Source organism: Sander lucioperca, chromosome 3, assembly GCF_008315115.2.
Source record: "Sander lucioperca isolate FBNREF2018 chromosome 3, SLUC_FBN_1.2, whole genome shotgun sequence".
Taxonomy (NCBI): domain Eukaryota; kingdom Metazoa; phylum Chordata; class Actinopteri; order Perciformes; family Percidae; genus Sander; species Sander lucioperca.
Genome location: NC_050175.1, coordinates 14,470,988 through 14,495,222, shown reverse-complemented (window position 1 = coordinate 14,495,222; position 24,235 = coordinate 14,470,988). Strand labels below are relative to the sequence as shown.

Here is a 24,235-nt window from a genome sequence, read left to right as displayed (position 1 = left end):
AAAAAAACTGAAGCATGTTGTCCATGTATAATGGCCCTCGGAGGAGAATATAAAAATCACACGTACTGTATACTGTACTGTACTATACTGTAGTGATCTATGAAGACTGTCTGCACTATAGAGAATAGGACCAAGTTTGTTGTAGAATTATTTACAGACCCCTCCCCTATATCAAAATCCTAAATCTTAATCTGAGCAAATTATTAATTGTTGGACAGGTACAATGTGTCGATGTTCGTCTATCCAGGGGGCTAGGGTGATGTGGATTGTGCCATGAGCCTCTCTGATCTCTGTATATGACTGGCATGCCTGGCTGGCTGCTTAACAGTCCACAAAACACATGATGGGATGACAGCACAGTGACAGCTGACTGCGTTAAAAAAGCTCCATAGGAAGGATTTCAGGCCGGACCACCAAAGAGATCAAATATTGAAGTTTGAAACACAGAATAAAAGGGACAAACAGTTTTATGAAAAAAAAATTGACTTCATAGAAAATAATCTTAAAAGTCTAAATGTGGCAACAAGCACTTTAAGAGCAATTTGTGGAATCTTCCACAATGATTTCTTAATCAGTTGTTCTAACCAAGAAGCATTTATTATTGGGTCAAGATTTGTCCAGTTTTATGTATGATTACACACATGCACTAGGCATCTAGCACCTATACATCTTAATTTCACTAATTAACTTATATTTAGCCATATTTGGAGCTTGATTCCCCCCACCCTTCCCCAATATGTACAAAAATGAATTACTGTAGACTGTAAACTATTATTACTCAACAATCCACCAGTCCTGACCACAGGTTGTGTGTGACAGCTGTGGGTGTGCCTGGGGCCCTGTGAACTATCGCAGAGGCACACGCAGTAAGGGGGGCTGTTGAAATGCCAAAGCTTTACATCTTCCAATGTGCATGCCACTGTATCCACTGCGGCCGTTTGAGATATAACCCTCAGGCATGTATTAGCTGAGAGAGGAGTTGGACAAGCTTGATGATATATCTCTACAGAGAGCAAAGCCTATCTGATTGCTGTTTCGGATGTTGAACTGATCCCTGGAAGACAAACAAGCCATATTGGCTAATATGGCACCCACAGAGGGAACTTTCACAGGGGCTTATCCAATCAGATCTATTTGTTTTGTATGAATAGCTCTGGTGCACGGGGTGCTATTACAATTCATTCTGGTACCAATCTCTGTTGAAATTGGTTGAGTACATTATTCATTAAACAGTGTCTAAAATCCTTTATTTTGGCACAGACAGATGTAAAAAGTATAAAATAATTGCAAGACAATGGTAAAATAATTCCTAATTTGCCTTTTCTCAGAGTATTTTATGGGTTGTTTTCCTGAATAATAATAAGGTCACTAATATCGGCATGTTTCTCCCAAATAACTTCAGAGGAGCTGCTACTTCTTGGAGTCTTGACACTCTACTTCCTGCCTGTCATTTGGGGGGGGGGGGGGGGTTAGAAATATGAGTGGACTGAGAAGTCTTGGTGTGAATGGGGAGTGCCCTCCTGACGTCTACACCCCATGTACAGTCATAGAAGTGGTCAAATGTCTTCGAAGAGCGAATCACTGAAGGCATCCAGAAAAAAAGACGGGTCCCGCGTTGACAAACAGCTGCAGTTGTTCCAAAAAAAAGTATTAGGTATCTAGTAACTGCCTGGTCGAACTACATATTTGACTCACTACAACCCAGGCGAGCTCGCACTCCAGCTTGGCGGTCAGTGTGGTGCAGACGCTCCTTTCAATTTGTTTTGTTTTTGGTTTGCGCGGACCCCCATCAATTAGCAGCCATGGATGCCATCAAGAAGAAGATGCAGATGCTCAAGCTCGACAAGGAGAATGCCATGGACAGAGCCGAGCAGGCCGAGTCAGACAAGAAAGCAGCTGAGGACAGGAGCAAACAGGTCGACATCCGTTGTAAAACCGGCTCTGGCTCTGCGTAAAAGCACGCAACGGTGCCAATGGCACGGTGCGCCATGCGCTGCATTGTTCCTGCATGTCCAGTGTCCTGTGACTGAGAATAAATATTTGTGTCTCCATAGGATTACATACATTTTTAGAAAACACAATATCTTTGTTTGTTTTTCGTTACTTTACCTTAAATTTTAAGTTTTGTTTTTTTTTACATTTACATTTACTATTGGTTTCTTATGATTTCGTAATTCCATAATAGGCATGTTCCAACAGCCTAGAAAGTTTGCATTTCTAAATAGTTGATACAGTTTTATTATGTAGAGCAAAAACGATTATTTCCACACCTTAGAGATTATTCACATACAGTATAAGGTACAACACTATGTCTGATTGAGTCTGAGAGTAATGCTGTCTCTTGTTTCTCTGTAATCAAGCTTGAGGATGACCTGGTAGCACTGCAGAAGAAGCTGAAAGCAACTGAGGATGAGTTGGACAAGTACTCTGAAGCCCTGAAGGATGCCCAGGAGAAACTGGAGCTCGCTGAGAAGAAAGCCACAGATGTGAGTTTGGGCTGACAGTACCACTGACTGGTGGAGAAGCCCCAGTGGGTCACCTATTGCCTAATGGGTTGACCTTGAACCACCCCTTGGGTCCCCTCAGGAAACTAAGATTACCAGTCCCCATACAGATTTACTCTAATGATTAAGTAATGCAATGCTTAAGAGGCCTATATGTTGTATAGGATGAAAATATGGATTGTTAAATTTAGCTTTTGTGCTGTATATGGTAAGGTCCCTGCTCATGGGCTTACCAATGCATTCCACAGCCATTTGTATTAATTTGAGGACCAGTGTAGGGTTTCAGGGGGCATTTTACATACATATTTTGGTGTGCAAAATCTTTGACAGATTTGTGCTTGTTCGGGTTTCAGTTGGCACTATGTTCGACCCTGATAAAATTTCTTGTTTACTGACTGCGTTTAATGTAACACCAATAACATCTAATTGATTACTTCACAATCTGCCACAATGTCAAAAACAACAACAACAACAACAACAACAACAACAACAACAACAACATTATTAGGATAACATAAAATGGCATAAGATAATTGTTGTTGATTCCCAAGATGGTCTTTATTGAATGAGTGATTGATTGATTTATTGACAGGAACACTTAAAAAGTACAAAAACAGATGCATACCACAGATAAGAAAAGTAGCCTAAAAACAAGACCTATACATTTTGAATAGCCTATTTACTACAATATGAGGAACTATCAATTAGAATAGAGATAGCCTACTCAATAGGCAATAAACAAATAGTTAGTACAAGAGTGCTTTGTATAAATAAATAAAATAAAATCAGGTCATAATTGAGGCAATAATAAATAGATAATCAAATACAACAAACACTGGAATGTTATAGATTGGTGGGTAAAAAGTATTATGTCTGCACTGCAGACAGCAGTGTTAGCGTTAAATAAATGTATTGTATTTTTAGCAGGAAAACAAGTGTGTGGGGTCTAATTAGTTACCTACAAAAACGGTAGGAGAGAAGGCCAACAGTTGGGAAATAATTATAATATTATTAATATGGTTTGTGTTGTGTTCATTATAAGACTATTAATTATGTGTACACAATTGTAACTTAGTTTATGACTGAATCAGTGTTTGTTAGAAGCTGGGATTTTGATTGGGTTAGCTCAATTTACCAGTAGGGGATGCACTCAGACGCCTCATAAATTAGATAGTTGTATCGCCTTACTGACTAAAAACAATTGACATGAATTTAATTAGGAAATAAACACTGGAAATATTCACAATTAATATAAATATATATATTTTTATTCATTTGATAAATTGTATTCCTTGCGTGTAAATCGGTTACTTCCGGGGTTGGTGGCACGTCCCAATCCTTATCAGCAGTTGATTAAAGGCGGTGGGGGTGGGGATCAAACGCGCCGCATCTCCAAGTGTGTGTGTCTGAGTTGAGGCAGCCCGCACATAGCTGAGTGAAAACTAGCTTAGCTGAGACCAAAAGAGCAAAAATGGCCGGTGGGAGCTCTCTGGAAGCTGTGAAAAAGAAAATCAAGTCGTTGCAGGACCAGGCCGATGTGGCGGAGGACCGGGCAGCATTACTACAGCGAGAACTGAATCAGGAGAGGAGTGCGAGGGAATCAGTAAGCCGCTGCTAATTATTTAAGGCAATTAATCCCTTTGCTGTCGACGGCATTAGGCGTAAATCTGGTCAAAAAGCGTGGCTTCTAGGCCCAGACAGCGACGGTTTATGCTCAAATGCAATCAGGTATCAGGTAGACATTCTTGAAATTCTACTGGTCTACTGTAGGATGTGAGTGCACGATGGGTAGAAGAAAGGACACCACCCGGCACGTCCCGGATAAACAAACAGCCCTGTAACAAGTAGGCTAGTTGCACCAGCACCACAGGTCCTCTGAGATAAATCCACCCTTGTAAAACTCCTGCAGGCTACTAGCTAGTTTGAGTGCAGGGAGCTGATTCATCCCCTTCAAAATACTAAATTGTAGCCATGTTTTGGCACTAATTTATTTATGCGACAAGATAACAAAATCAATGTGACACAGTAAATTACAGGCATGATTGTAAAGAGGGAAGGAACTGTGGATAACTTGGTTTGGAATTGTATTTTAAGGTACTACCAACAGTAGGTTTAAAAGTTGTATTAAAAAAGAGAGATGCCATCCACCCCTCAGCCTGTGTATAAAATGTGCACATTAGAGCCTGCACCCTCCCTTGGGCTTGTTCCTGACCCAGCCCAAGCTCTCCTTGGAGAGCATGGGATGGGCTGGATGCTGTAATCCTGCAAAGCCAATTGAAACATAGTACATGATTTTAGGCTATACTAATAAACTTGATTTGACTCTATATGACTGTGGTGTTGTGCTGTCCTAGGCTGAGGGTGATGTAGCTTCCCTGAACAGACGTATCCAGCTGGTTGAGGAGGAGTTGGACCGTGCTCAGGAGCGTCTGTCCACAGCGCTGACCAAGCTGGAGGAGGCTGAGAAGGCTGCTGATGAGAGCGAGCGGTGGGTACCTTGCACCCAGAAAACATACCCTACTTGGTCAACACAATCCATTCATAAACTCCTTGGTGTTATACAGAAAATTCACAGTTTGTATATACATACAAACTTATATTTGTGATTTTCTTTTCTTTTTTTTAATTTACCCATCACCTCATATTTTTTGTTTCAGTGAAATATACTCTTTATGAAAACAAGTGATGTGGCAGGGTAAGGACAGGAAAACCCAGTCCTAAATCACTCCACTGTACTTAAGAATGAGGTCCAATGCTGTTCAAACTTTTTGGAGCACAATGGTCATGCTGGTGCTGAATGCCTCTTTAAGACAAATGGGGAAGCAAGTTTTTTTTTTTTTTTAATTACTCTAGCAAGGAAATGCTGGATTCTGCTAAACTACAGTGTACCAGAAATTGGACCGGTGACTGTAAAAAGAAAAAAACGTTAGTACAATCAAACGTACAGCAAGCGATGGATATTTGCTTGAAAATTGTCTGAAAGGCAAAAACACGGCCGGTAGGTTAAGTGCAGTGACGCGGATTAGCTTTAGCTTGGGCACTTCCTCATGTGTTTCATTGCTCAGCACAGGAGGTTGCCCCTTGGATTGGACCTGATACATGCTATTTGTGTACCACACCTAACATTTCACACAGTGCTGCCAACTGGTGGCTGGAAGTCATATTGCACTGATGTTCAGAACTGAATACTAAATTGAAACACGAGGATAGAAAAGTAGTTCTCTTAGATGATGATTTCAAATTGCATGTTTACACAGTCCACATTTCTTTATTATGAATGCATTATAACTTATGACCAATAGTGGAAACCTGTAACACCTGTAGCATTTTGATGGAAACGTCTTTTATTGCGACAGTGCAGGCATTGACAGCATGAATAATACAGTCACACTTCTCACCATGAGTGTGTGTCATGCTGTACTTGGTGTTTACTCATACATAGTCTCGCGTTGCCAGACCTAGCTTCACAGCGCTGTGTCCGTGCTGGAGTATGCTCTGGCTACACCGCTAATCTATTCTGGGATAGAGGAGAAAACGCTCTGGCTTGTTTGTATTTTTCAGTTCAATTTCAATTCAAAATTTTTCAACCAATCACAACCGTCCTGGGTGTGTGCCCTTGCAAAATAGATAACGGAAGGTGAGTGACATCGTGCCGGATGTCATGCTTTATCCCAGCAATGTACATCTGTTGAGCCAGACTAATTAATACATGTTCTCTCACTCACAGTCATGTACACAGCAGGGTTTTTCCAGCATAGAGAAGGTTTTGGCGCCCCCCTCAAGAGGTTTAAGCCAGCGCCAAAGGAATTTCAGGAGCGCCAAAAAAGCGGCGGGCTGCGCTGCCGTCTATCAGTAGCCTATTAAATTGAGACAGTTTCATAACCTGTAACAACATCTTGTAGTTGCGTTAAAGTATAGTTTGATTTAACACCTGATGCGAGCTGTACTTTGGGACGCATGAAAACCAAAGTTCAGAGTGCTTTAGCGGCATTGACCTGACTCCCTGACAATGGACACACGCCATAAGCTGCAGAGACGTCGTCTCGCTCCGCCTCTCTGCTTTGTGCCTGAAAATGTATTAGAATGCAGGAAATGAAGTCTTTGACGCTCAAAATTTCCTGGCCCATTCTGAGCCAGGAAAAACCCTGCACAGTGTTGTAAACTACCATAATATGACCGATCAGTGTGTCTGTAAAGTATCCAGACATTGTCTCCAGATAGTGAGCCAATGGATGTGAAGTCTATGCGGTCTGTCTTGAATTTCCGACCCATCTTCACCAATATGAGACATCAGAAGGAACCATGTGTTTTGTGGTAAACTGTATTTTAAGCCACATAACAATGGGTTTCCCTTAGGGCAACCTCTAGCTCACCCAGTAGAGTGTGTGCCCATGTAGACTAAATCCTTGACAGTGGCCCGGGTTTGAGTCCGACCCGCGACCCTTTGCTGCATGTCACCCCCCGCCCACACACACACACACACACACACACACACACACACACACACACACACACTGCCTTCTAGCTATCCTATCAATTAAAGGCCATCAAAGCCCAAAAAGTAATCTTTTTCTTCAACACAAAAAAATGGATTTCCCTTTTATAAGACAAACCACTCATCTCTTTATCAGTCGTACAAGAGGGAACTATCAAAACGTGTTGGCCTGCTGTTGTTCCGATGGTACTCATGACTTGCATGCCATACTACTTTGTTTCCCTCCAGAGGCATGAAGGTTATTGAGAACAGGGCGATGAAGGACGAGGAGAAGATGGAGCTGCAGGAGATCCAGCTGAAGGAGGCCAAACACATTGCAGAGGAGGCTGATCGCAAATACGAGGAGGCATGTTTCTCAGCTGTTCACGGCACTCTGAACTTTGAGCTTAGCATTTTCTACATTCTTTTACCTTTTTATGTAACAGCTGAGGTCAAACACTCTGTCAGATGCATATTATTGTCACTGCATTGTATAAGTCATAAATAGTTGTCAGAGTTACAGTAGTAGAATACATTTTAATTCCTTCTCACTATCAATGTATCAAACATACTGTGGGATTAAATTGTAGTTTGTGATTTCAGGTGGCCCGTAAGCTGGTGATCATTGAGAGTGACTTGGAGCGTACAGAGGAGCGTGCTGAGCTGTCTGAGAGGTTAACCACTTCCTTCCCTTTTCCGTTCATGTGCTCCTCCAAGTCACACAACTTTAAATGACATTTTAGACAAATTCTGTTTTATTTGTTTTGTTTGTCTGTGGCATCCTACTGCTTGTTTTAACCAAACCATAAATCAACAGCAAGTGCTCTGAGCTTGAGGAAGAGCTGAAAACCGTGCAGAACAACCTGAAGTCTCTGGAGGCCCAGGCAGAGAAGGTACGATGGCTGACCAAGATGACACATTGCAAATAATCCACAGTATAAACCCTTAACATGTGTTTAAAACTTGTCTGGTATATTTTCCTAACTCTGGCCTTTTGTATGCAACCACAGTACTCGCAGAAGGAGGACAAGTACGAGGAGGAGATCAAGGTTCTTACAGACAAGTTGAAGGAGGTGAGTTAAATTAAGTTAGAATCAAAGTTTATCGGACCGCAGTTTCTTTTTTTTTTTTTTTTTTTTTTACATAGGCAGTTTGTAGAGCTTCTTTGTAACTGAATGTTGACTCGGTAGTTACTTGAATTAGGTATGCTGACTATATAGGATTTCTATTTAAAGTGATATTCTGATTTCTTTAACAGCACCTATGTGCTTTGAATGCTTGTAGCTACTAATGTATACCTTTAATGTGAATTGCTAATGTTTGACTGTATTCCTCCACTCAGGCTGAGACTCGTGCTGAGTTCGCTGAAAGATCAGTCGCCAAACTTGAGAAGACCATTGATGACCTAGAGGGTATGGATCTTTTCCACTTGATTTTTAGGCATTTGAATGACAAACAAAATGTAGGAGTGTGTTTGTTACAGTAAATTGCGATGTACAAGGCAGTTACTACTCAACAAGCCAATACAAAAAAGTAACCTTGTTGGGCATTATTCAGGTTTCCTCATAGTCCTTTTTTTCTAATATTTTATATTTGTAAACATTGGTGCAATGTGAGGTTATTTATCTGGACAGCAGGGTGTTAAATAGGACTCAGGACAAATATCTGCGCTGTCAGTTGTCTGTCGTGGTGGCGGGGGGCAAAGCAGGGATCTACAGAGGCTGGCATGACATTATTCATGTTGGCAGCAACATTTCTCACCATGATGCTGTTTGGTATTCTGGTGTAGTGACTGTTCAAGGCCAGCTCTTCCCATGCAGTCCTCACAGGGTCACGGAACATGTGATGCTGTTTCTCAGTGACTCCTCAGGAATCTGACACGACATCAGCAGCTGTTGCATATGCACTTCCTATTTCTGTCCTGCCTTTTTTTTCCCTCCAGTTTCTCTATTTGCATTTTCCTTTTTGACTTCTGTTCCCTGACACTATTATTATTTTTTTCTTCTTCTGTTGTCTTCTTATTCCGTTACACACCCTTCACTGCCACTTCAAAATAATTACCACACAATAGATGAGCTGTATGCCCAGAAACTGAAGTACAAGGCCATCAGCGAGGAGCTGGACCACGCCCTCAATGACATGACTTCCATGTAATTCACCACATACTTGTTTCTGCTTTGTGCCTTAGATCTCAACAACTCTAACCACTTTTAACAAGATACAATAGCTCCCTCTTGTGGCATGTTTTGAGTGCAGTGATTTATGTGTGTGTGTGTGTGTCCGTGTGTCCGTGTCCAAACCTTTCGGTTAACTTCTAACCATTTAGTATTAGTTTCTTTTATAGCTGCTCGCAAAATAGCCACATTTCTTTATAAGCTTCAAGTTATTTAGTTTTTCTGGCTCAGTTCTGCATCCTTTTTCCCCCTTTTTGTTTTGCATGTCATTTATCTTCCATTCTTCCTCTTATATCTCCAACACTTTTTTTTTGTCCTTCTCCCTTTTTTTCACAGCTAAATGTGTACACCCCTCACCCCAGAAGCTGGTTGACCATCATCATATCCTGTGCAGCGCAGCCCAACTTTCTGTCTCTGTATTTTCTTACTGTCCTGTCACTACTGCACATTGGGCTGTTGCTGCCGCCATCCATTTGTTCATCTCTCATACAGACCTTTGAGCCGTATTGCTTTATGTAAAATAAACTTTATTCCATCTATGCCAGCCCTTCCCCCTTTCACTTGCCATGTTTCTTCATTTACATTTTCCCATCTTTTTTCTTTGTCATCTTTGTTTTAATTGATGTTTAGTAGCTTTTGAATAAACTCTGAAGCTCCTCTCCCACTCCCGGTTTCTTTTTCTGTTCGAGAGGACTGTTATTGAGTGTAATGGCAGTATTGGGGCGTTCATTTTATTTACTCTTAACAAGCTAATGTTCACATGAAATACAACGGTCCTCTCAGTTTCCATTTCAATTAGAAGAATACAGCAAAATAACCAGAAGTCATGACAGGTTACCTTCTTTGATAGACAGTTTATTTGGCCATTTGTGTGGCTGCTTTCTGAATCGTAATTGCAAGTTTTCAGAAGTAAGATATACTGTACAGTATTCCAAACCCTAATATCTTGTGCCCACTTTGGTGGCCAAAAGAATCAACTGTGCATCACGAGGGATTTTAAGTTGAAAGTACTTGAACATCTTATCAATGATCTTTAGTGTCTGCATCGTCCTTTAAGGAAGGGAGTTCTATCATGATATTAGAAATTGAGTTTGGGGGGGGGGGAAAACTTCTCAATAAAATCTTCAGCAAGCACAAAAGGAATGAGTAGGTGATGTTGCCATGGGTAACCAGTACAGCAAGTTAATGACTGCTTGTTTTTGAATGTGAATGACCAGAGTAAGTTATTGCTTTAGTTCAATGTTTATGATGTCGGCAGTCCAGCTTTAGTACAACAGGATGGAACTTTGCTGGTATATGTTCATAAGGATTTGCAGTTCAACAGCTTGAGTACAAACTGACACTTGTTTTGTGATTGGCGTCAAAGCACTAACTCTTTGTCTTCTGTACTAACCTGCCTTCTCTTCTGTCTCTTTCTCTTTCCTCTTACCTGCTTTCTGACTGTCAAGACCATCTATTCAAGCAGCTTGAGAAAAACCGCCTTCTGACCAATGAACTGAGAGTAGCCTTAAACGAGGCTTAAACTGGAATGGGCTCTCGTATGCTTTCATTCTTCTGAATCTCAAACGTCCAGGCATATTGTCTAATGCTGGGGTATAAAAAGGGTATAAACAACTGTGTCTATGACGCAAAGCTTAAACCAAGTAATGCTTTTAACAAATGAGAATACGATGTAACATTTTCACATTATGCATGCTCAAACTGCAGTTTCGGATGGGAGGTGGGACAACCTCAGGTTATGAAAACTTTGCAGAATGATTTGATATATTTACTCAGTTATCGACGGGGCTGTAGCACTTCAGTCCAGCAGAAATCTGCGTGGTGCTGTTACTCATGGAGTGAAGGCCGGAGAGGATGCTAGTGGCCGACCTCCGAGGAAGTCTCATAAAATGCTGTAAGGGGTCCAGAATTCCTTGTACATCCCAGAATCCCCCCTCTCTTATAACGGCTAACCTGAAAGGAGGACACATTTTTACCAAAAAATATAAGAATAGAAAATTACAAGATGGTGTGTTCAGCTGTGCTGGGAACTAAACGGCCCATTATTTTGATTTCAATGCAGCTTTGACTTGCTCTTTTGATTTCATTAACAATAAATTCAATTTCCTTGACCCGCTGTCCCTGATCTTGCAATTTTGGACAAGCAAACCTTTACTTAGTAGTAACACAGGAGGAGGTAGTATACTTCCATGCTGAGCATTGGTACATGTAGAGAGAATGTGCACCATATCTGTTCATATGACTAGTTGTTAGAAATATGTTGTAGTCGTATGATTATATGGAACATGTGTCCATTAAATGACAGATTTCTGAAATCGTTCGCGGTATTTGTCCAAGATGGTTTGGGAAGGTTATTTGTGGCATATAAAGGGGAAGGTGTTCCATGGAGGTCTCTAATTTGGGGTTAAATCTGTGCTCACATTTGTTTTTGTTTTAATTGACCTGAAACTTGAGACTTGGACAGGAGGCTTGGACTTGATACCGTGTAGGTCATGACCATAATTTAAATGCATTGCCAAACCACAGACTTGGCAAAGCCAGTCTGTTGTCCTACTCCTAGTTTATGCATCCTTGACTACAGCCGTGTCTATAGCTTAAGTATAATATCTATAGTGAGTTGGTCCACAGTATCAGAGTTGGGGATATGTACTTATTTAATGAATGCCACCTTCTGTTATTGAAAAAGATATACTAAAGGGTGATATTTCTCACACTCATAAGGTTTGTAACAATATCCAGCACATGTCTAACACTGTAATCCTGGACTAGAGATGTCTGTTTAGATTCTGTGCATCTTTGGGCTGTTTTTATGTTGTTTTTTTTAACCAATGAAATGCTATATTAACAGATAAACTTTCACGTGCTAAAGAAGAGGGCCTGAGCGTAACGCAGATGCTGGATCAGACTCTAATGGAGATAGTTGACCTTTGACCCAGCTCTGATCCTCTCTCCCCACATCTGCTCTGAATATGGCTGTCTCCCGTACATGATACAGCTGCTACAGATAACGTTGGACCTTGTGTTTATGTGTCCTCTGACCTTATCATCCTGAAGAAACGAGCTCTACACAAGGTAGCACATGGCTTTGGTGAGCTACAGTTAAATCACACTGTTTCCGTTACATACTGTAATCAAAGGTCAGTCAAAATTCACTGCATATCTTAAATAAGTTTACGTTTAAGTTTATGTATATGTTAGGTGAATTTGCACTTTTTTGGGGGTGTACTGCACATAATCATTGTCAACAAAGCTATAAATTAAGCCAAGGTTATAAAGGGACTTTTATTATGTGTACTTTTGTAAAGTTGCTTGTGTGTCTTTGGTTCTTCTGTATTGTAAACATGTATTCATTGTCAGTGATGTTGTACACTTCCAATTTACCAAGGAAGACATTCTTAGCCTAGTTGCTTGAATGTACTATTGTGATCAGCTAAGTAAATGACATGTTTGGACACTACTCACTTTTCTGTTCATTTTGAGAAACTGATTTTTTTGTTTGTTGTCTCATTTTATCATGAATAAAAGGTTGGACTGTATGATTTAGTATTAAGTTTGGCTTTATTACAAATGTTTCATTGGTATTGTTTGATACTGTTAAGAGGAAATAGGGAAAAATGTAAGATATCAAAAGAGAAACCTTGTCATTACTGCGGCTATCTTCTAACATAAAATTCTCAGTCACTTTAATAAGCTTTTACAGTGGAAGTACCACTTGTATTTCGAACAAGATGCATCATGATGTAGTTCTGTGATAAACATGAACTATAACCACCTAGTTGCGAATCATCACCAGTACACTGAAATGTGACTCTTAAAAATATTGGCAGAAATAAGCAGTGTGCAAGATATTGATGAAATATTTGCTTTATTGTATTCAATTACTGTTTGTGAACATCCAGTCTCAAATGAGTGACATACTGATTATTATTTCCAGAAATACATGTGATAAGGCAGATGCTGTCCCTTTCGGAGAAGCCTACATTTTCACTATTTTCGCCCCCCACTTCTCAACCCAAAGTTACACCCTTGCAGCCATCCATTCATAAAACTAGACATGGTAAATTCATGAAAAAACATGGTTGTTCTTTGTTCTACCTATGGTATGGGTATCTAAAAACTCCTTTTTGGAGGATTTGTTCCTATTGTAGACTGTAGGTTCCTCTGCAAGTTGGTTTTATATTGGACATTGGATATTCGACACATTCGAAAAATCTATTATGCGGCTTGCCATTTTGACCTATTCATGTCAAAATACTTCTGATGAACTCAGCTAACCCCCCTAAACATAACACAAAGCTTCTTTTTTCAAAAAAAACATCCTTTGATTTTTAAAATGTTTTAATATTAAAAAATGCTATAAATCTATTATGTGGCCTGACCTTTTGACCTATTCATGTCAAACCACTTTTGATGAACTCAGCTAACTCCCCTACACACGACACAAAGCTTCTTTTCTCAAAAAACCCATCCTTTGATTTTATAAATATTTTTTAATGTAAAAAAATGCTATAAATCTATTATGCGGATTGACCTTTTGACCTATTCATGTCAAACCACTTTCGGTGAACTCAGCTAACTCCCCTACACATTGCACAAAGCTTCTTTTCTCAAAAAACCCATCCTTCAATTTTATAGAATTTTTATTAGACAAAAATTACGCACAAACAAATTTTTGTAGGTAACTATAAAAACGCCAACTTTGACATATCTCAACCAAAATAAATGCTACCAAGACGAAACTTTAGATCCTAGTTTGCCATAACCCTCTGGGGGTCCCCCACACATTTTAAGAAGACTCGGCCATTAAGGGGCGCTGTAGCCAACGTAGACCATTTTCGGCCCTTCTACTCAATCAATGTTAATGGGACATTTGCAACGGCAACGTACCACAGACCTTGCGGCTCACACATGTCGATATTTACTGACGTTTGCCTCCTCACCGTTACGCTTTGTGTCCCACTTTCGCGCGCTCTCCAGGTCGTCGGGGGCTACTCACGACCCTGTCATAACTGCTTGCAGTTCTAGTTATTTATTGTTTTTCACACAGTGTACACTGAAACAATTCTTCTGGAACATGTACCATTCCGGTTGCTGGAGTGCAGAGATCTTGGAACCATCTTCTGCATGAGTCAAATTGGGTCTACAAAGATAAAATAAAATAAAATAATAAAAATAATAAAAAAAAATATTTTAAAAAAATCAAAGGATGTTTTTTTGAGAAAAGAAGCTTTGTGCAATGTGTAGGGGAGTTAGCTGAGTTCACCAAAAGTGGTTTGACATGAATCGGTCAAAAGGTCAGGCCGCATAATAGATTTATAGCATTTTTCTTACATTAAAAAATATTTATAAAATCAAAGGATGGGTTTTTTGAAGAGATAAGCTTTGTGTTATGTGTAGAGGAGTTAGCTGAGTTCACCAAAAGTGGTTTGACATGAATAGGTCAAAAGGGAAAGACGCATAACAGATTTATAGCATTTTTTAATATTAAAAAATATTTTTAAAATCAAAGGATCTTTTTTTAAAAAAAAGAAGCTTTGTGTTATGTGTAGGGGAGTTAGCTGAGTTCACCAAAAGTGGTTTGACATGAATAGGTCAAAATGGCAAGCCGCATAATAGATTTTTCGAATGTGTCGAATATCCAATGTCCAATATAAAACCAACTTTACCACGGTTCCTCTACTTATTACTATAAATGTAGGGGAAAACTTTTAACGGCCACAGCTCCTCCTCTCCGTAGGGGGCAGTGTGTTACCTCGGCAGCGGCGGAGTAACAGGGGTGAAAGTTCGTGACTGCAGCCGTGCTGTGAAAACCAACAACTTGAGAGCGAAATATGGATGAACGTGAAGATGTTACCGTTTCTTTACAAGACAGCAAGGCTTCATACGTACTCAGCAATGTTGCCGAAGTGGTTGAGCGAATTCTGACGTTCGTACCAACCAAATCGCTTCTCCGGATCGCAAGGTAACGTTAACGTTAGGGTAATATGTTTGCATGCTAAACAGTTTACTTCGCTAACGTTAATGGCTGTCGAATGGAAGTGAAACTAACGTTACTTCCCATAGACATGCTAAAACGCGAATGTGTTTTAGAAGTCGTTTACTTAACCTAACGTTTCGTGTGTAATTACTTGCAGCTGCTTAGTCATATTTTTCTGACAGAAGCACAAACTGAATAGCCAACGGTCTTGCCAAGCTAGCAGTTAGAGCTGAGTGTTTGTGGTTCTCCTCAGTGTGTGCAGACTGTGGAGAAACTGTGCCCGAAGAGTGCTGAGGACTCAGCAGCAGCTGACCTGGGTGTCAGCCTGTGGACCGTCTAACACAGAGGCCCATGTCCTCTGCAGCATCCTGGCTGAGGAGGTGGAGGTAATTATGGAAAGCTGTTGGGACGTTAAAAAGACACGTAACGTTACTTGGCCAATGTGCAGTAACTGTTAGTGAAGACTAGTATAGTCCTGTATTTAAAGCTGATTCTGGTTTCCAACTTCGCCCCAGGTGTGTCTGTTAAAACACGGACGGAGACAATTTCTCTCTTTTGACGCTTTATTACATAAAGCAACAGTACAAACATGGGCGTGGGTAGCTCTGTTATGGCTGTGTGCTTGTGTGTGGTTCTGCAAAGAAATAAATAACACTGTAAAGGCCACCATACACAATGCATAGGAACTATACATATAGGCTAGCAAACAACAAACTCACTATTAATCACACAATGCAATGTAACTACTGCAGCATAATACAATACAATACAATAATGTAGCTAAATACAAACGTGAGCAAGGGCTTCCAACAATCGGCATTATAAATCAACAGCCACGTGCAAACTAGCTAACAGGTGAATAACACAAACATCGAAATCACCAGCTAACTGACTTTAAATTTGCAAGAACTATAGACCAATACAACAACAGGCTTAAATGAACTGACAACATAAGTTATGGGACTTACAGTTATCAAAGACGCACACACGAGAGCTCAACAGATTATCCTCTGGACGCACACAGTCTCTTTTTTTTCCGTGTCCGCGCTATCCTCCGACATGCACTCACAATCACTCTTGATAGACGGCCTTTTGTACAGTAACGTTGCAATGTGATATGGGTAATGGCTGTATAAAAATAGCCTAAGTATGGTAAACGCCCAGATGGTAGTAATTGTTTTATTAATTTTTGCTTCAAACATACATGCTCAGCCAGAAATAATCTCTCTTGTAGTCCTGTAGTAAAAACCTGGCTGAAACTTGATGTCAAGGAGCTGATAAAACATGTTTTATCATGTATTTTTAAGTAAAAACGACTAATAGGGGTTTGTATATTGTTGGGTCGTGTATTGTGTCCAGATTGCACTTGACAAAGGTTTTAACACATGCTCTGTTTCTGATTATTTACAGAAAGTGTTTCTCCTGCCCAAAACAGTTCTGGCATTGGTAGACTATGAGGCCTTCAATGGACAAGCGTATTGCTACAGACAGAATAAAGGTTGGGATCTCAGTGCTGTTGGACTTTATTATATCACATTCTAAATCAGCAAATTTGGAGATACATGGTTTTCACTGGACAGGAAGGGGATGGAAAATTATAATGTGAAAGTAACTAAAGCTGTCAGACAAATGTAGTGAGGTAAATGAAGTAAAATGTACAATATTTGTCTCTGAGATGTAGTGGAGTAGAAGTATAAAGTTGCATAAAATGCAAATACTCCAGTATCTCAAATCTTTACTTAAGTACTGTACTTGAATAAATGTACTTAGTTACATTCCACCACTGTCAGAAAGACATGTCCTATATGAGGAAATTGGTGTGACACAATCCTTCATAAATAATGATTTAGTTGTATCATAACAGCATCATAACTCTATATTAGTAGGCATCACATACGCCTAAAATAAAGTTGGGATGCATAGAGAAACTTGTATGTGTGCTTTTACAGGTATGCTAAATATCTGACCGATGGATGGAATTAGAATTGAGAAAAGCTTTAAAATCTTATATAGCCTAATATTGAAGATGGTTCACAAAGACATCAAAGAGATCTTCGAAAATGCCATTTTATTGTTGAGCCCAAAAACCTCAATCGTGAGAATCATTTACATTTTAAAATCATACACACATGCACATCCATTTTAAACTAATTCCAGTTCAATGATGTTTTTCAGGATGCTTGGCAACTGTAGTCTTGCCTCTGTTTATTTTGCAAGTGAACCAGAGGGATGGCATTATGTGGTTTCAAAGCAAGGGACTTTCTCTAAAATCCATTTGTGCTTCCAAGATATTACTAAAATACAACATAGTTTGTGTTTATGGGTACTACGTTACAGTATTAACAGGAAGCCATGAATACGAGCCAAACTATTTGCTCCACTATTACATTCAGAGGAGCTTGACAAAGTAATCATTTAACATTAAAAAAGGAGTGAGCACTACTATATAGTTTGGTCATCTCATGATGATTTTTCCTCTTTGTCAATGCAGTTTCAGTGGCACATGTTGTGACATATTAAATCATTCTGCAATTATTGTTGTTCTCACTGATCACCTGCACTTTAAGCACAAATACCCCACAAATACCCCATTAGAGAGTGTATCTGGGAACTTATATCATGGCTGTTTATAACCAGAACAGATGTGTTAAAGGTGTCATAATGAGTTTAGTCAGTAATGGTGAAGTTTATTTCATAGTCGCTATAGTTACTTGCAATATACCTTGGTTAAACAGACTAGAGCTAACGGACACCAACCAGCCAATCAAAAATTGGAAATTAAGGCTTGTATGCTAATTTGCTTGTATTTGTTTCCTTTAGATCCCACTGTAATAGGTATTTAGCAGTGTTTTGCAACACTATGAAAACTGTAGACTTACAGTTTCATTGCTAAGAAGGAGGTGCTTTGCTGGTGTAAATTTCTCTCAATCTAAACTTGTTGCATAAAGGACTTTTTACTTTCCAGCAATATATGCATTCATATTAAAATGATCCGCACAAAAAAACAGTGACCTTTCTCATTAACACGTTTTTTTTCTTCTCAACTACTCTGAAGCAAAAAAGAGTCGCCACAGTCCAGACACAGTTGAAGAACTGAGCCTGCTCTTCCCAAAAGGCTGTGACATCATGGGCGTCACCACACTAGGCGTAGTCTGTAAGTGTTCCTCTTTTCTGCCTCTCATATTTCCTCATTCATATAGAAGAAAATGCCTGGATTGCCACATACAGGGAATCATTTAATTTGTTTCTAAAATGAACTTCAAAACTATTAGTGCGTTCCCATTTGTACTCGGAGGTCAGAATTTCCGAGGTAAAAGTCGGAAACGCCCCCCTGAACTCGGATCACAGAGTTGGGAAGTCGGAAAACCTCGCAGTACCCCAAGCTCAAAATCCAACATGGCAGATCCGTGCATCAACAGCAGTGAAAGCTGTAGTAACATACAGTTTATTATTATCACTTCTGTCTTATTTGTGTCTCACTAAATCAGTTTTACACACAGTCCTGTCCAACCTCTATCTGTGGACATGTTGCTATAGTGTTTGTATGCACAAAAACAGCCTAATGCATTAATAGCTGGTATTGCTAACAATGGCTAACCTGGCTAGAGCTAACCCCACAGTGAAAATCTGACTTGTTAAATAGAACGCAGTCAAGTTGGGTATGACGTCATTCCCTGCTCCGGCTTCTGAGTTCCGAGGGTAAATGGAACGCACTATATGAAGGTACAAATATGCGACCTTAGCACGTTCATCTACTAGGATCCCTGATGAAAAAATGAAAGCCAACCAGGTGTTTTGGGTATATCAAAGAAGAATAGTTCACCTTTCAGCATAGAGGACTACACATTAATCCCCACTGCTGCAGCTTAGTTGGAAAGCACCACTGGTGGCTGGCACTTTCCTGCCTCTCCCTGTGAAAGATTGCCTAGTCTGCCTGGTGCTGTGCTCCCCATTTCTCCATATAATCACAACCCTGCGGAGAAGTGACTCTCCATCAGCCATGTTCTCTTTCCTCAAGATGATGGCTTAACAGGCTCCCGTCGTCTATCAGTTTTAATGGCAGCCCTAGCTGTTTGGGATAACAATCATTTTGTGGTATTGCAGCTGTGGGTCACCACAGGGTCACCACGCACATCTAATTCAATTGAATGAAATCTTGGATTGGATAAGGTTGAATCTATAGATTACTTGTAATAAACTGCCACATAGCCTCAAGTAATCTAATTATTTATGCATGTTGGTAGTGGGGCTGCACAGTATTAAAACGATGACTTGTAATACAGTATTCTTTCTGCATTACTGTTGATGAATTCCATAAACTGTAACACAGTGGAGGATGGGGAATGAATTAGATGCTAATGTGCTGTCTTTGCTCATTTTGAATACAGTGAAATGTTTTCTGTAATGTAGAAATGCAGGGTTTTAGCTCAGCAAAAATGTAAAATCTTAAAGGTGTACGAGTGGTGAATGATGCCTGTTTTGTTATTATCCTTTAAATTTATGACAGCACAGCCGGATGTTTTCTCATTTGCACAGTAGCTCATCCATCTGCTAAACTCTTTTAACTGAGCCTGTTTAGAAGTGCCTTTAATGCCACTGATTGAGTGGAATCATACTTGGTGTGCTGGTGTTCCTGATGTACTGTATATGCTGGTCTTTCCGAGACTGTAGTTTGTGTTGTTGAGCAAATATCCTGTTTCTGTGGTTAGCATTGCTATCATGAGTTTTGAAACCACCACAGTTGATTGGTGAGGCCAAGACAATAGTGCCTTGAGCTGCAGTTTCTCTAATGGCCACTGAATGCTAAAAAAGAAACAACCTGTGCCAAAATCAGAAGAAAAGTCCTAACTTCTCACTACAAAGTCAAACATACTTTTCTAGTAGAAGTTAGTAAGAACCGTCGTATATTAAGGAGATATTAAGGCTGTAAGAAGGCTATAGCCATTTTCACACCCAACATTTTGACTGTGACAGCCGTGACAGTGAGCCAGCATGCACAATATCAGGAGTCTGAAACTTAGCAGCTAAATGGAATTCTGCAATCATGAATGTTTTTTTTTTATTTACACCCGTACTTTCCTATCTCCTTCTGACATTTAAAATGTCTTCTTTATTGACAGGTGCCTCTTGCTTGTCTCCTCTCAGAATTAATGTAAACTCTGGATTAGTTAGGTAGTGATCTTAAACCGTTACCTTCATGTTGTTATTTAGAATGCTTAAGTTATTAATGTGCATTTTCAGCACATGTACTTAGTGGTTCTTAGTCTTGGGCCAATATTCTGCGGGGTTTTCTCCAAGTAAACACGATAACGGCAGATTTTACTGATCGGTACACTGTCAGCCACAGAAGAGGAACTCGCTGCTAAAAAAAACTGCTTAGTTCTTGGCTAGAATAAAAACACAGACTCACAGGCCTCCATGCCACGTGATGTGTGTAAGTTACTGCATATAACTTAATATTCTACCTCATGCCTGCTCCTCTGTGCAGTGACTCCCAGTGGCTCTTACTCCAGCCTTCCTCAGGAGTACCAGGAGGGGGAGGCTGGCTTTACAATCATGTTCCCCAGCATAGAAGGTGTCCACATCAAGCCCTTTCATTTTTGCAAAGAGTCCATCTCCCCAACAGCCCTGAAAGAAGCAGGTGAGTGTAGGCTCACAACAATTACGCAATCATCTTGTAAATTCTTCCAGAACGTGTTTTTGCATTACTCTTTTGTTTGTTGCACTTTCTTTCCAGGACTAGTTGACAACCCAGAGCTGCGTGTGGTACTGATGTTTGTCTATGAGGCATATAAAACTGGAGGAGCACACTTCCTCAGCCAGATACTGGAGCCGCTGGCCAAGAGCAAAGCTCTCATCGCTGGGGGGCTGGTAGAAAGTGTCTTTTCTCCTCCCAGACACTGGTGAGTTAATGTTCCTCATTTAAATCAGTGTTAGTTCTTAGCTATTTTGGGAAGAATAATGCTTCAGTACAAAAATAACAATTTGAAGTGATTTCTTGTTCAAGTTAAAATAGTTGAGGCTTCCTCAAACATAGTTCGACTTTTTAAGATTATTTTTTGGGCTTTTCCGCCTTTAATGGACAGGACAGGTGAGAAAGGGGGGGAGAGGGGGAAGACATGCAGGAAATTGTCACAGGTCGGAGTCGAACCCTGGACCTCTGCATCAAGGCATGACCCTCTAAATATATGTGCGCCTGCTCTACCCACTGAGCCAACCCAGCCACCATAGGTTGACTTTTGATAGTTGGCTTTCCATAGGTACTGGCAGGAGTGTAAATATAGACAGTGCAGGCAGTGCACTGGGGCTCGTGGGGAGGGGGGCCCTCTGACAATATGTTGGGTGGAGAACAGGCCCTTGCGAATGATTCAGATTGCCAATTTGAAAATATGCCTGTATGCAAAGAAGACCTCCCGTTAAAATAAAAAATGGTGCCAAAAGGCAAACCTTCTTTTCTTTATTGGGAAATACTCTTGACGAAGATCTATATTTAAAAAAAAAAAAAAAAAAAAAAATTCTCCTATTTTGTTTGCTATTGTTGTCATATACAGATACGCATTGATGATTGCTGGGTAATTATGTTGATGTTGTCCAATGTCAAATCTCCATTTGATCATGAGACGATACAATAAACAGTAGCTAGTTTAGGCGCAAAATCTGTCAAGACTGACAAGCTGAGCACAACAAGTAGTCATATATATATATATATATATATATATATATATATATATATATACGCGCCTAATGGTGCGTGCGTTTCATTGTAGTATCCCACCACGGGACGCGATTGTACATCACTTGGTGACAGTCAATGCTGGCAGTGATCCAAATCTGCGAGGGGCCGGATTTGGCTCGCGGGCCTTGAGTTTGACATGTGTGCAAAATTAATTTTCATTCTCTTCAAACATATTTTTTACGACCGCACTGGCGCTGCAATAGGCTTTGATTTAATTTATAGTGGACAACACTGGAAGTTATGATTTAACACTTAATTTAAACACTTTTTACTGCCTTTTCTTTGCAATATTCACACTCTCCCCCTCCTATTATTTCTCACTCTGTAGCTGTAGCCAGGGTGCCTACGGTGTGGTGGGCCTGGCCCTGAGTGGCCCTAAGGTGCAGGGGGCATCTGTGCTCTTGGACCAAGACATCAGCAACCCAAAGGCGGTTGAAGCCACAATCCGGCGGCTAAAGGCAGCCAAAATTCCTGAGAGGAACACCCTAGGGTTCATGTTCGCCTGCGTGGGGAGAGGCCAGAACTACTACAACAACCAGGCCAACGTAGAGGCGGACGCCTTTCACAAGGTGTTCCCTAACACGCCGCTCTTCGGCTTGTTTGGCAACGGTGAGATTGGCTGCGACCGAATCGTTAAAGACGACTACACGCTGTGCGACACTGACACGGACAGTCTGCAGCATGAGTACACTACAGTCATGACCCTGGTCCATCTAGGCTAAGTGACTGACCCACAGTGACAATGGACAAACAGGAGGAAAAAGATGACCCACCATGCTCCTGTTTGCAACAGCAGTTGGGAACAAGAAACATTTTGTACAGTGTTACTCACATTAGGACTCAGAATATTGCTGTCACCATTTCTGTTCATAAAGCAGGAAAATGATCCCTTTAGCCGTCAATGTAATGGCATCATTTGGCAAATTGTGTCCCTCTGAGAGTTGGTGTGTAAACGCAGCTTCATATTAAAACTAGTGAGTTTCGCAAAGTTCAGATATAAAAAGACAAATTGATTATCTCTTTTAGTATTCATACTGTACGTGACTCTTGTAAAATACGTGTATATATTTTTCCCAAATTTCGCACACATTCAAGGCATATCTCACCCTCTGACATTAACCTCATGGTCTGTTTTGCTTTGCAGGTGAGTAAAAATATACAGTTGTGAGGCCCACAAGCTATTGTTATAGTTGTTGATTCAGTGCAGGCACTTTTTATTAGTAAGAGAAGTGCGGTCCCTCTTCCACACAATCAAGCTAATCTTGATTAGAATGCTCTTCCTTGTTACGTAGTTTTACACCTTTGTCTCGCTAATGGAAAAAAAAGACCACAAATGAATTCTCTTTTGCAAGATACTGTATCTATCTGCCATGTTTCAATTGGGCACAGGGGAATCAGTCAGAATCTTAAAGTGCCTCCTTTTTTGTTCATGTCAAGTCATACTTAATTCCAGCTGTTAATGGTTGGGCTTAATGGTTATCTCATGTACACCTGTTGGCTGTGTAAGTGACACTGACCAGCTGAAACTCTCAATTTCCCCTCACTTTAGTCTCAGCTCTTCTACAGTTTCTAACTTTAGGAAACCGTTGGAAATTGATGATATACTGTCCAAGGTCAGAAAATGTGATGTAATTGGGGTAGATGATGATGTATTTGGTATCCTTTGCTAAAGCAAAAAATGGTAAAGGTTATTTTTTTTAAATCCTGATAGTATAGTTTGAGACTTAACTATCTAGCTGCACGTTTGGGGAAAAAAGGTCCCTATTTTACAGATGCCTTTTCACAGTAGTATCTGTAAAAATTCATTCATCTTTATCAATGTATTATTTTCTAGATGGCCCTGTCATTGATTGATGTCATGCTTTTTCCTCACTCAGAAGAATATTCTGATGACACAAAGGTGCCATTTCCTGTGTGTGTGTGTACGTATATATATATATATATATATACATACATACATACATACATACATACATACATACATACATACATACATACATACATACGTGTATGTTTGTTGGACGGGTTGTTGTGATTATGTTGACATTCAGCTTTTCGATAAAAGCTGCAACAATGATTGTTGCAAGAATGGATAATTTCTAGAAAATTACAATTTTCGCTTTAAAAAGACATACTTAAAAGTCCTCCTTTGTATCATAATACACACAAATGGTCTTATAGGTTTTGTGTTAGTGCTTATGGCTCATTGAGCAAAGGTGTTTTGGTGTTGATACACTTTTCAAAATGTGCTAAATCATATCTGTTCTGCTCATTTACTCAATAAATTACATTCAGCACGTAGATATGTGCTTTTTGCATTCATTTCTTTAACTCTACTGCTAAAACACTACAGCAGCATCTTAAGACCCA

General features: G+C 40.1%; 2 protein-coding genes across 9 annotated transcripts; both read left to right on the top strand.

The window, feature by feature from the left end:
- The first annotated feature begins 1,642 nt into the window (after positions 1-1,642).
- Positions 1,643-12,691, top strand: LOC116060616 (tropomyosin alpha-1 chain-like). 8 transcript variants are annotated; one of them, XM_031314284.2, is made up of 10 exons: positions 1,643-1,916; positions 2,361-2,486; positions 4,859-4,992; positions 7,228-7,345; positions 7,582-7,652; positions 7,796-7,871; positions 7,989-8,051; positions 8,321-8,390; positions 9,050-9,128; positions 10,601-11,272. In XM_031314284.2, the coding sequence occupies exons 1-10, from the start codon at positions 1,803-1,805 to the stop codon at positions 10,620-10,622; spliced, it is 873 nt and encodes a 290-aa protein (XP_031170144.1). In that variant the 5' UTR covers positions 1,643-1,802; the 3' UTR covers positions 10,623-11,272. The 8 variants fall into 8 exon arrangements, with proteins under 8 accessions (XP_031170144.1, XP_031170146.1, XP_031170145.1 ...); XM_031314286.2 differs by lacking the exon at positions 10,601-11,272 and adding an exon at positions 9,489-9,702; XM_031314285.2 differs by lacking the exons at positions 9,050-9,128; positions 10,601-11,272 and adding an exon at positions 12,001-12,691.
- A 2,186-nt stretch (positions 12,692-14,877) lies between these two features.
- On the top strand, positions 14,878-23,613 carry fbxo22 (F-box protein 22). The gene is made up of 7 exons (XM_031314282.2): positions 14,878-15,114; positions 15,383-15,515; positions 16,540-16,627; positions 18,185-18,283; positions 20,618-20,770; positions 20,867-21,032; positions 22,194-23,613. Exons 1-7 carry the CDS (start codon positions 14,984-14,986, stop codon positions 22,585-22,587), a joined length of 1,164 nt encoding a protein of 387 aa, XP_031170142.1. The 5' UTR covers positions 14,878-14,983; the 3' UTR covers positions 22,588-23,613.
- The last annotated feature ends 622 nt before the right edge of the window (positions 23,614-24,235 follow it).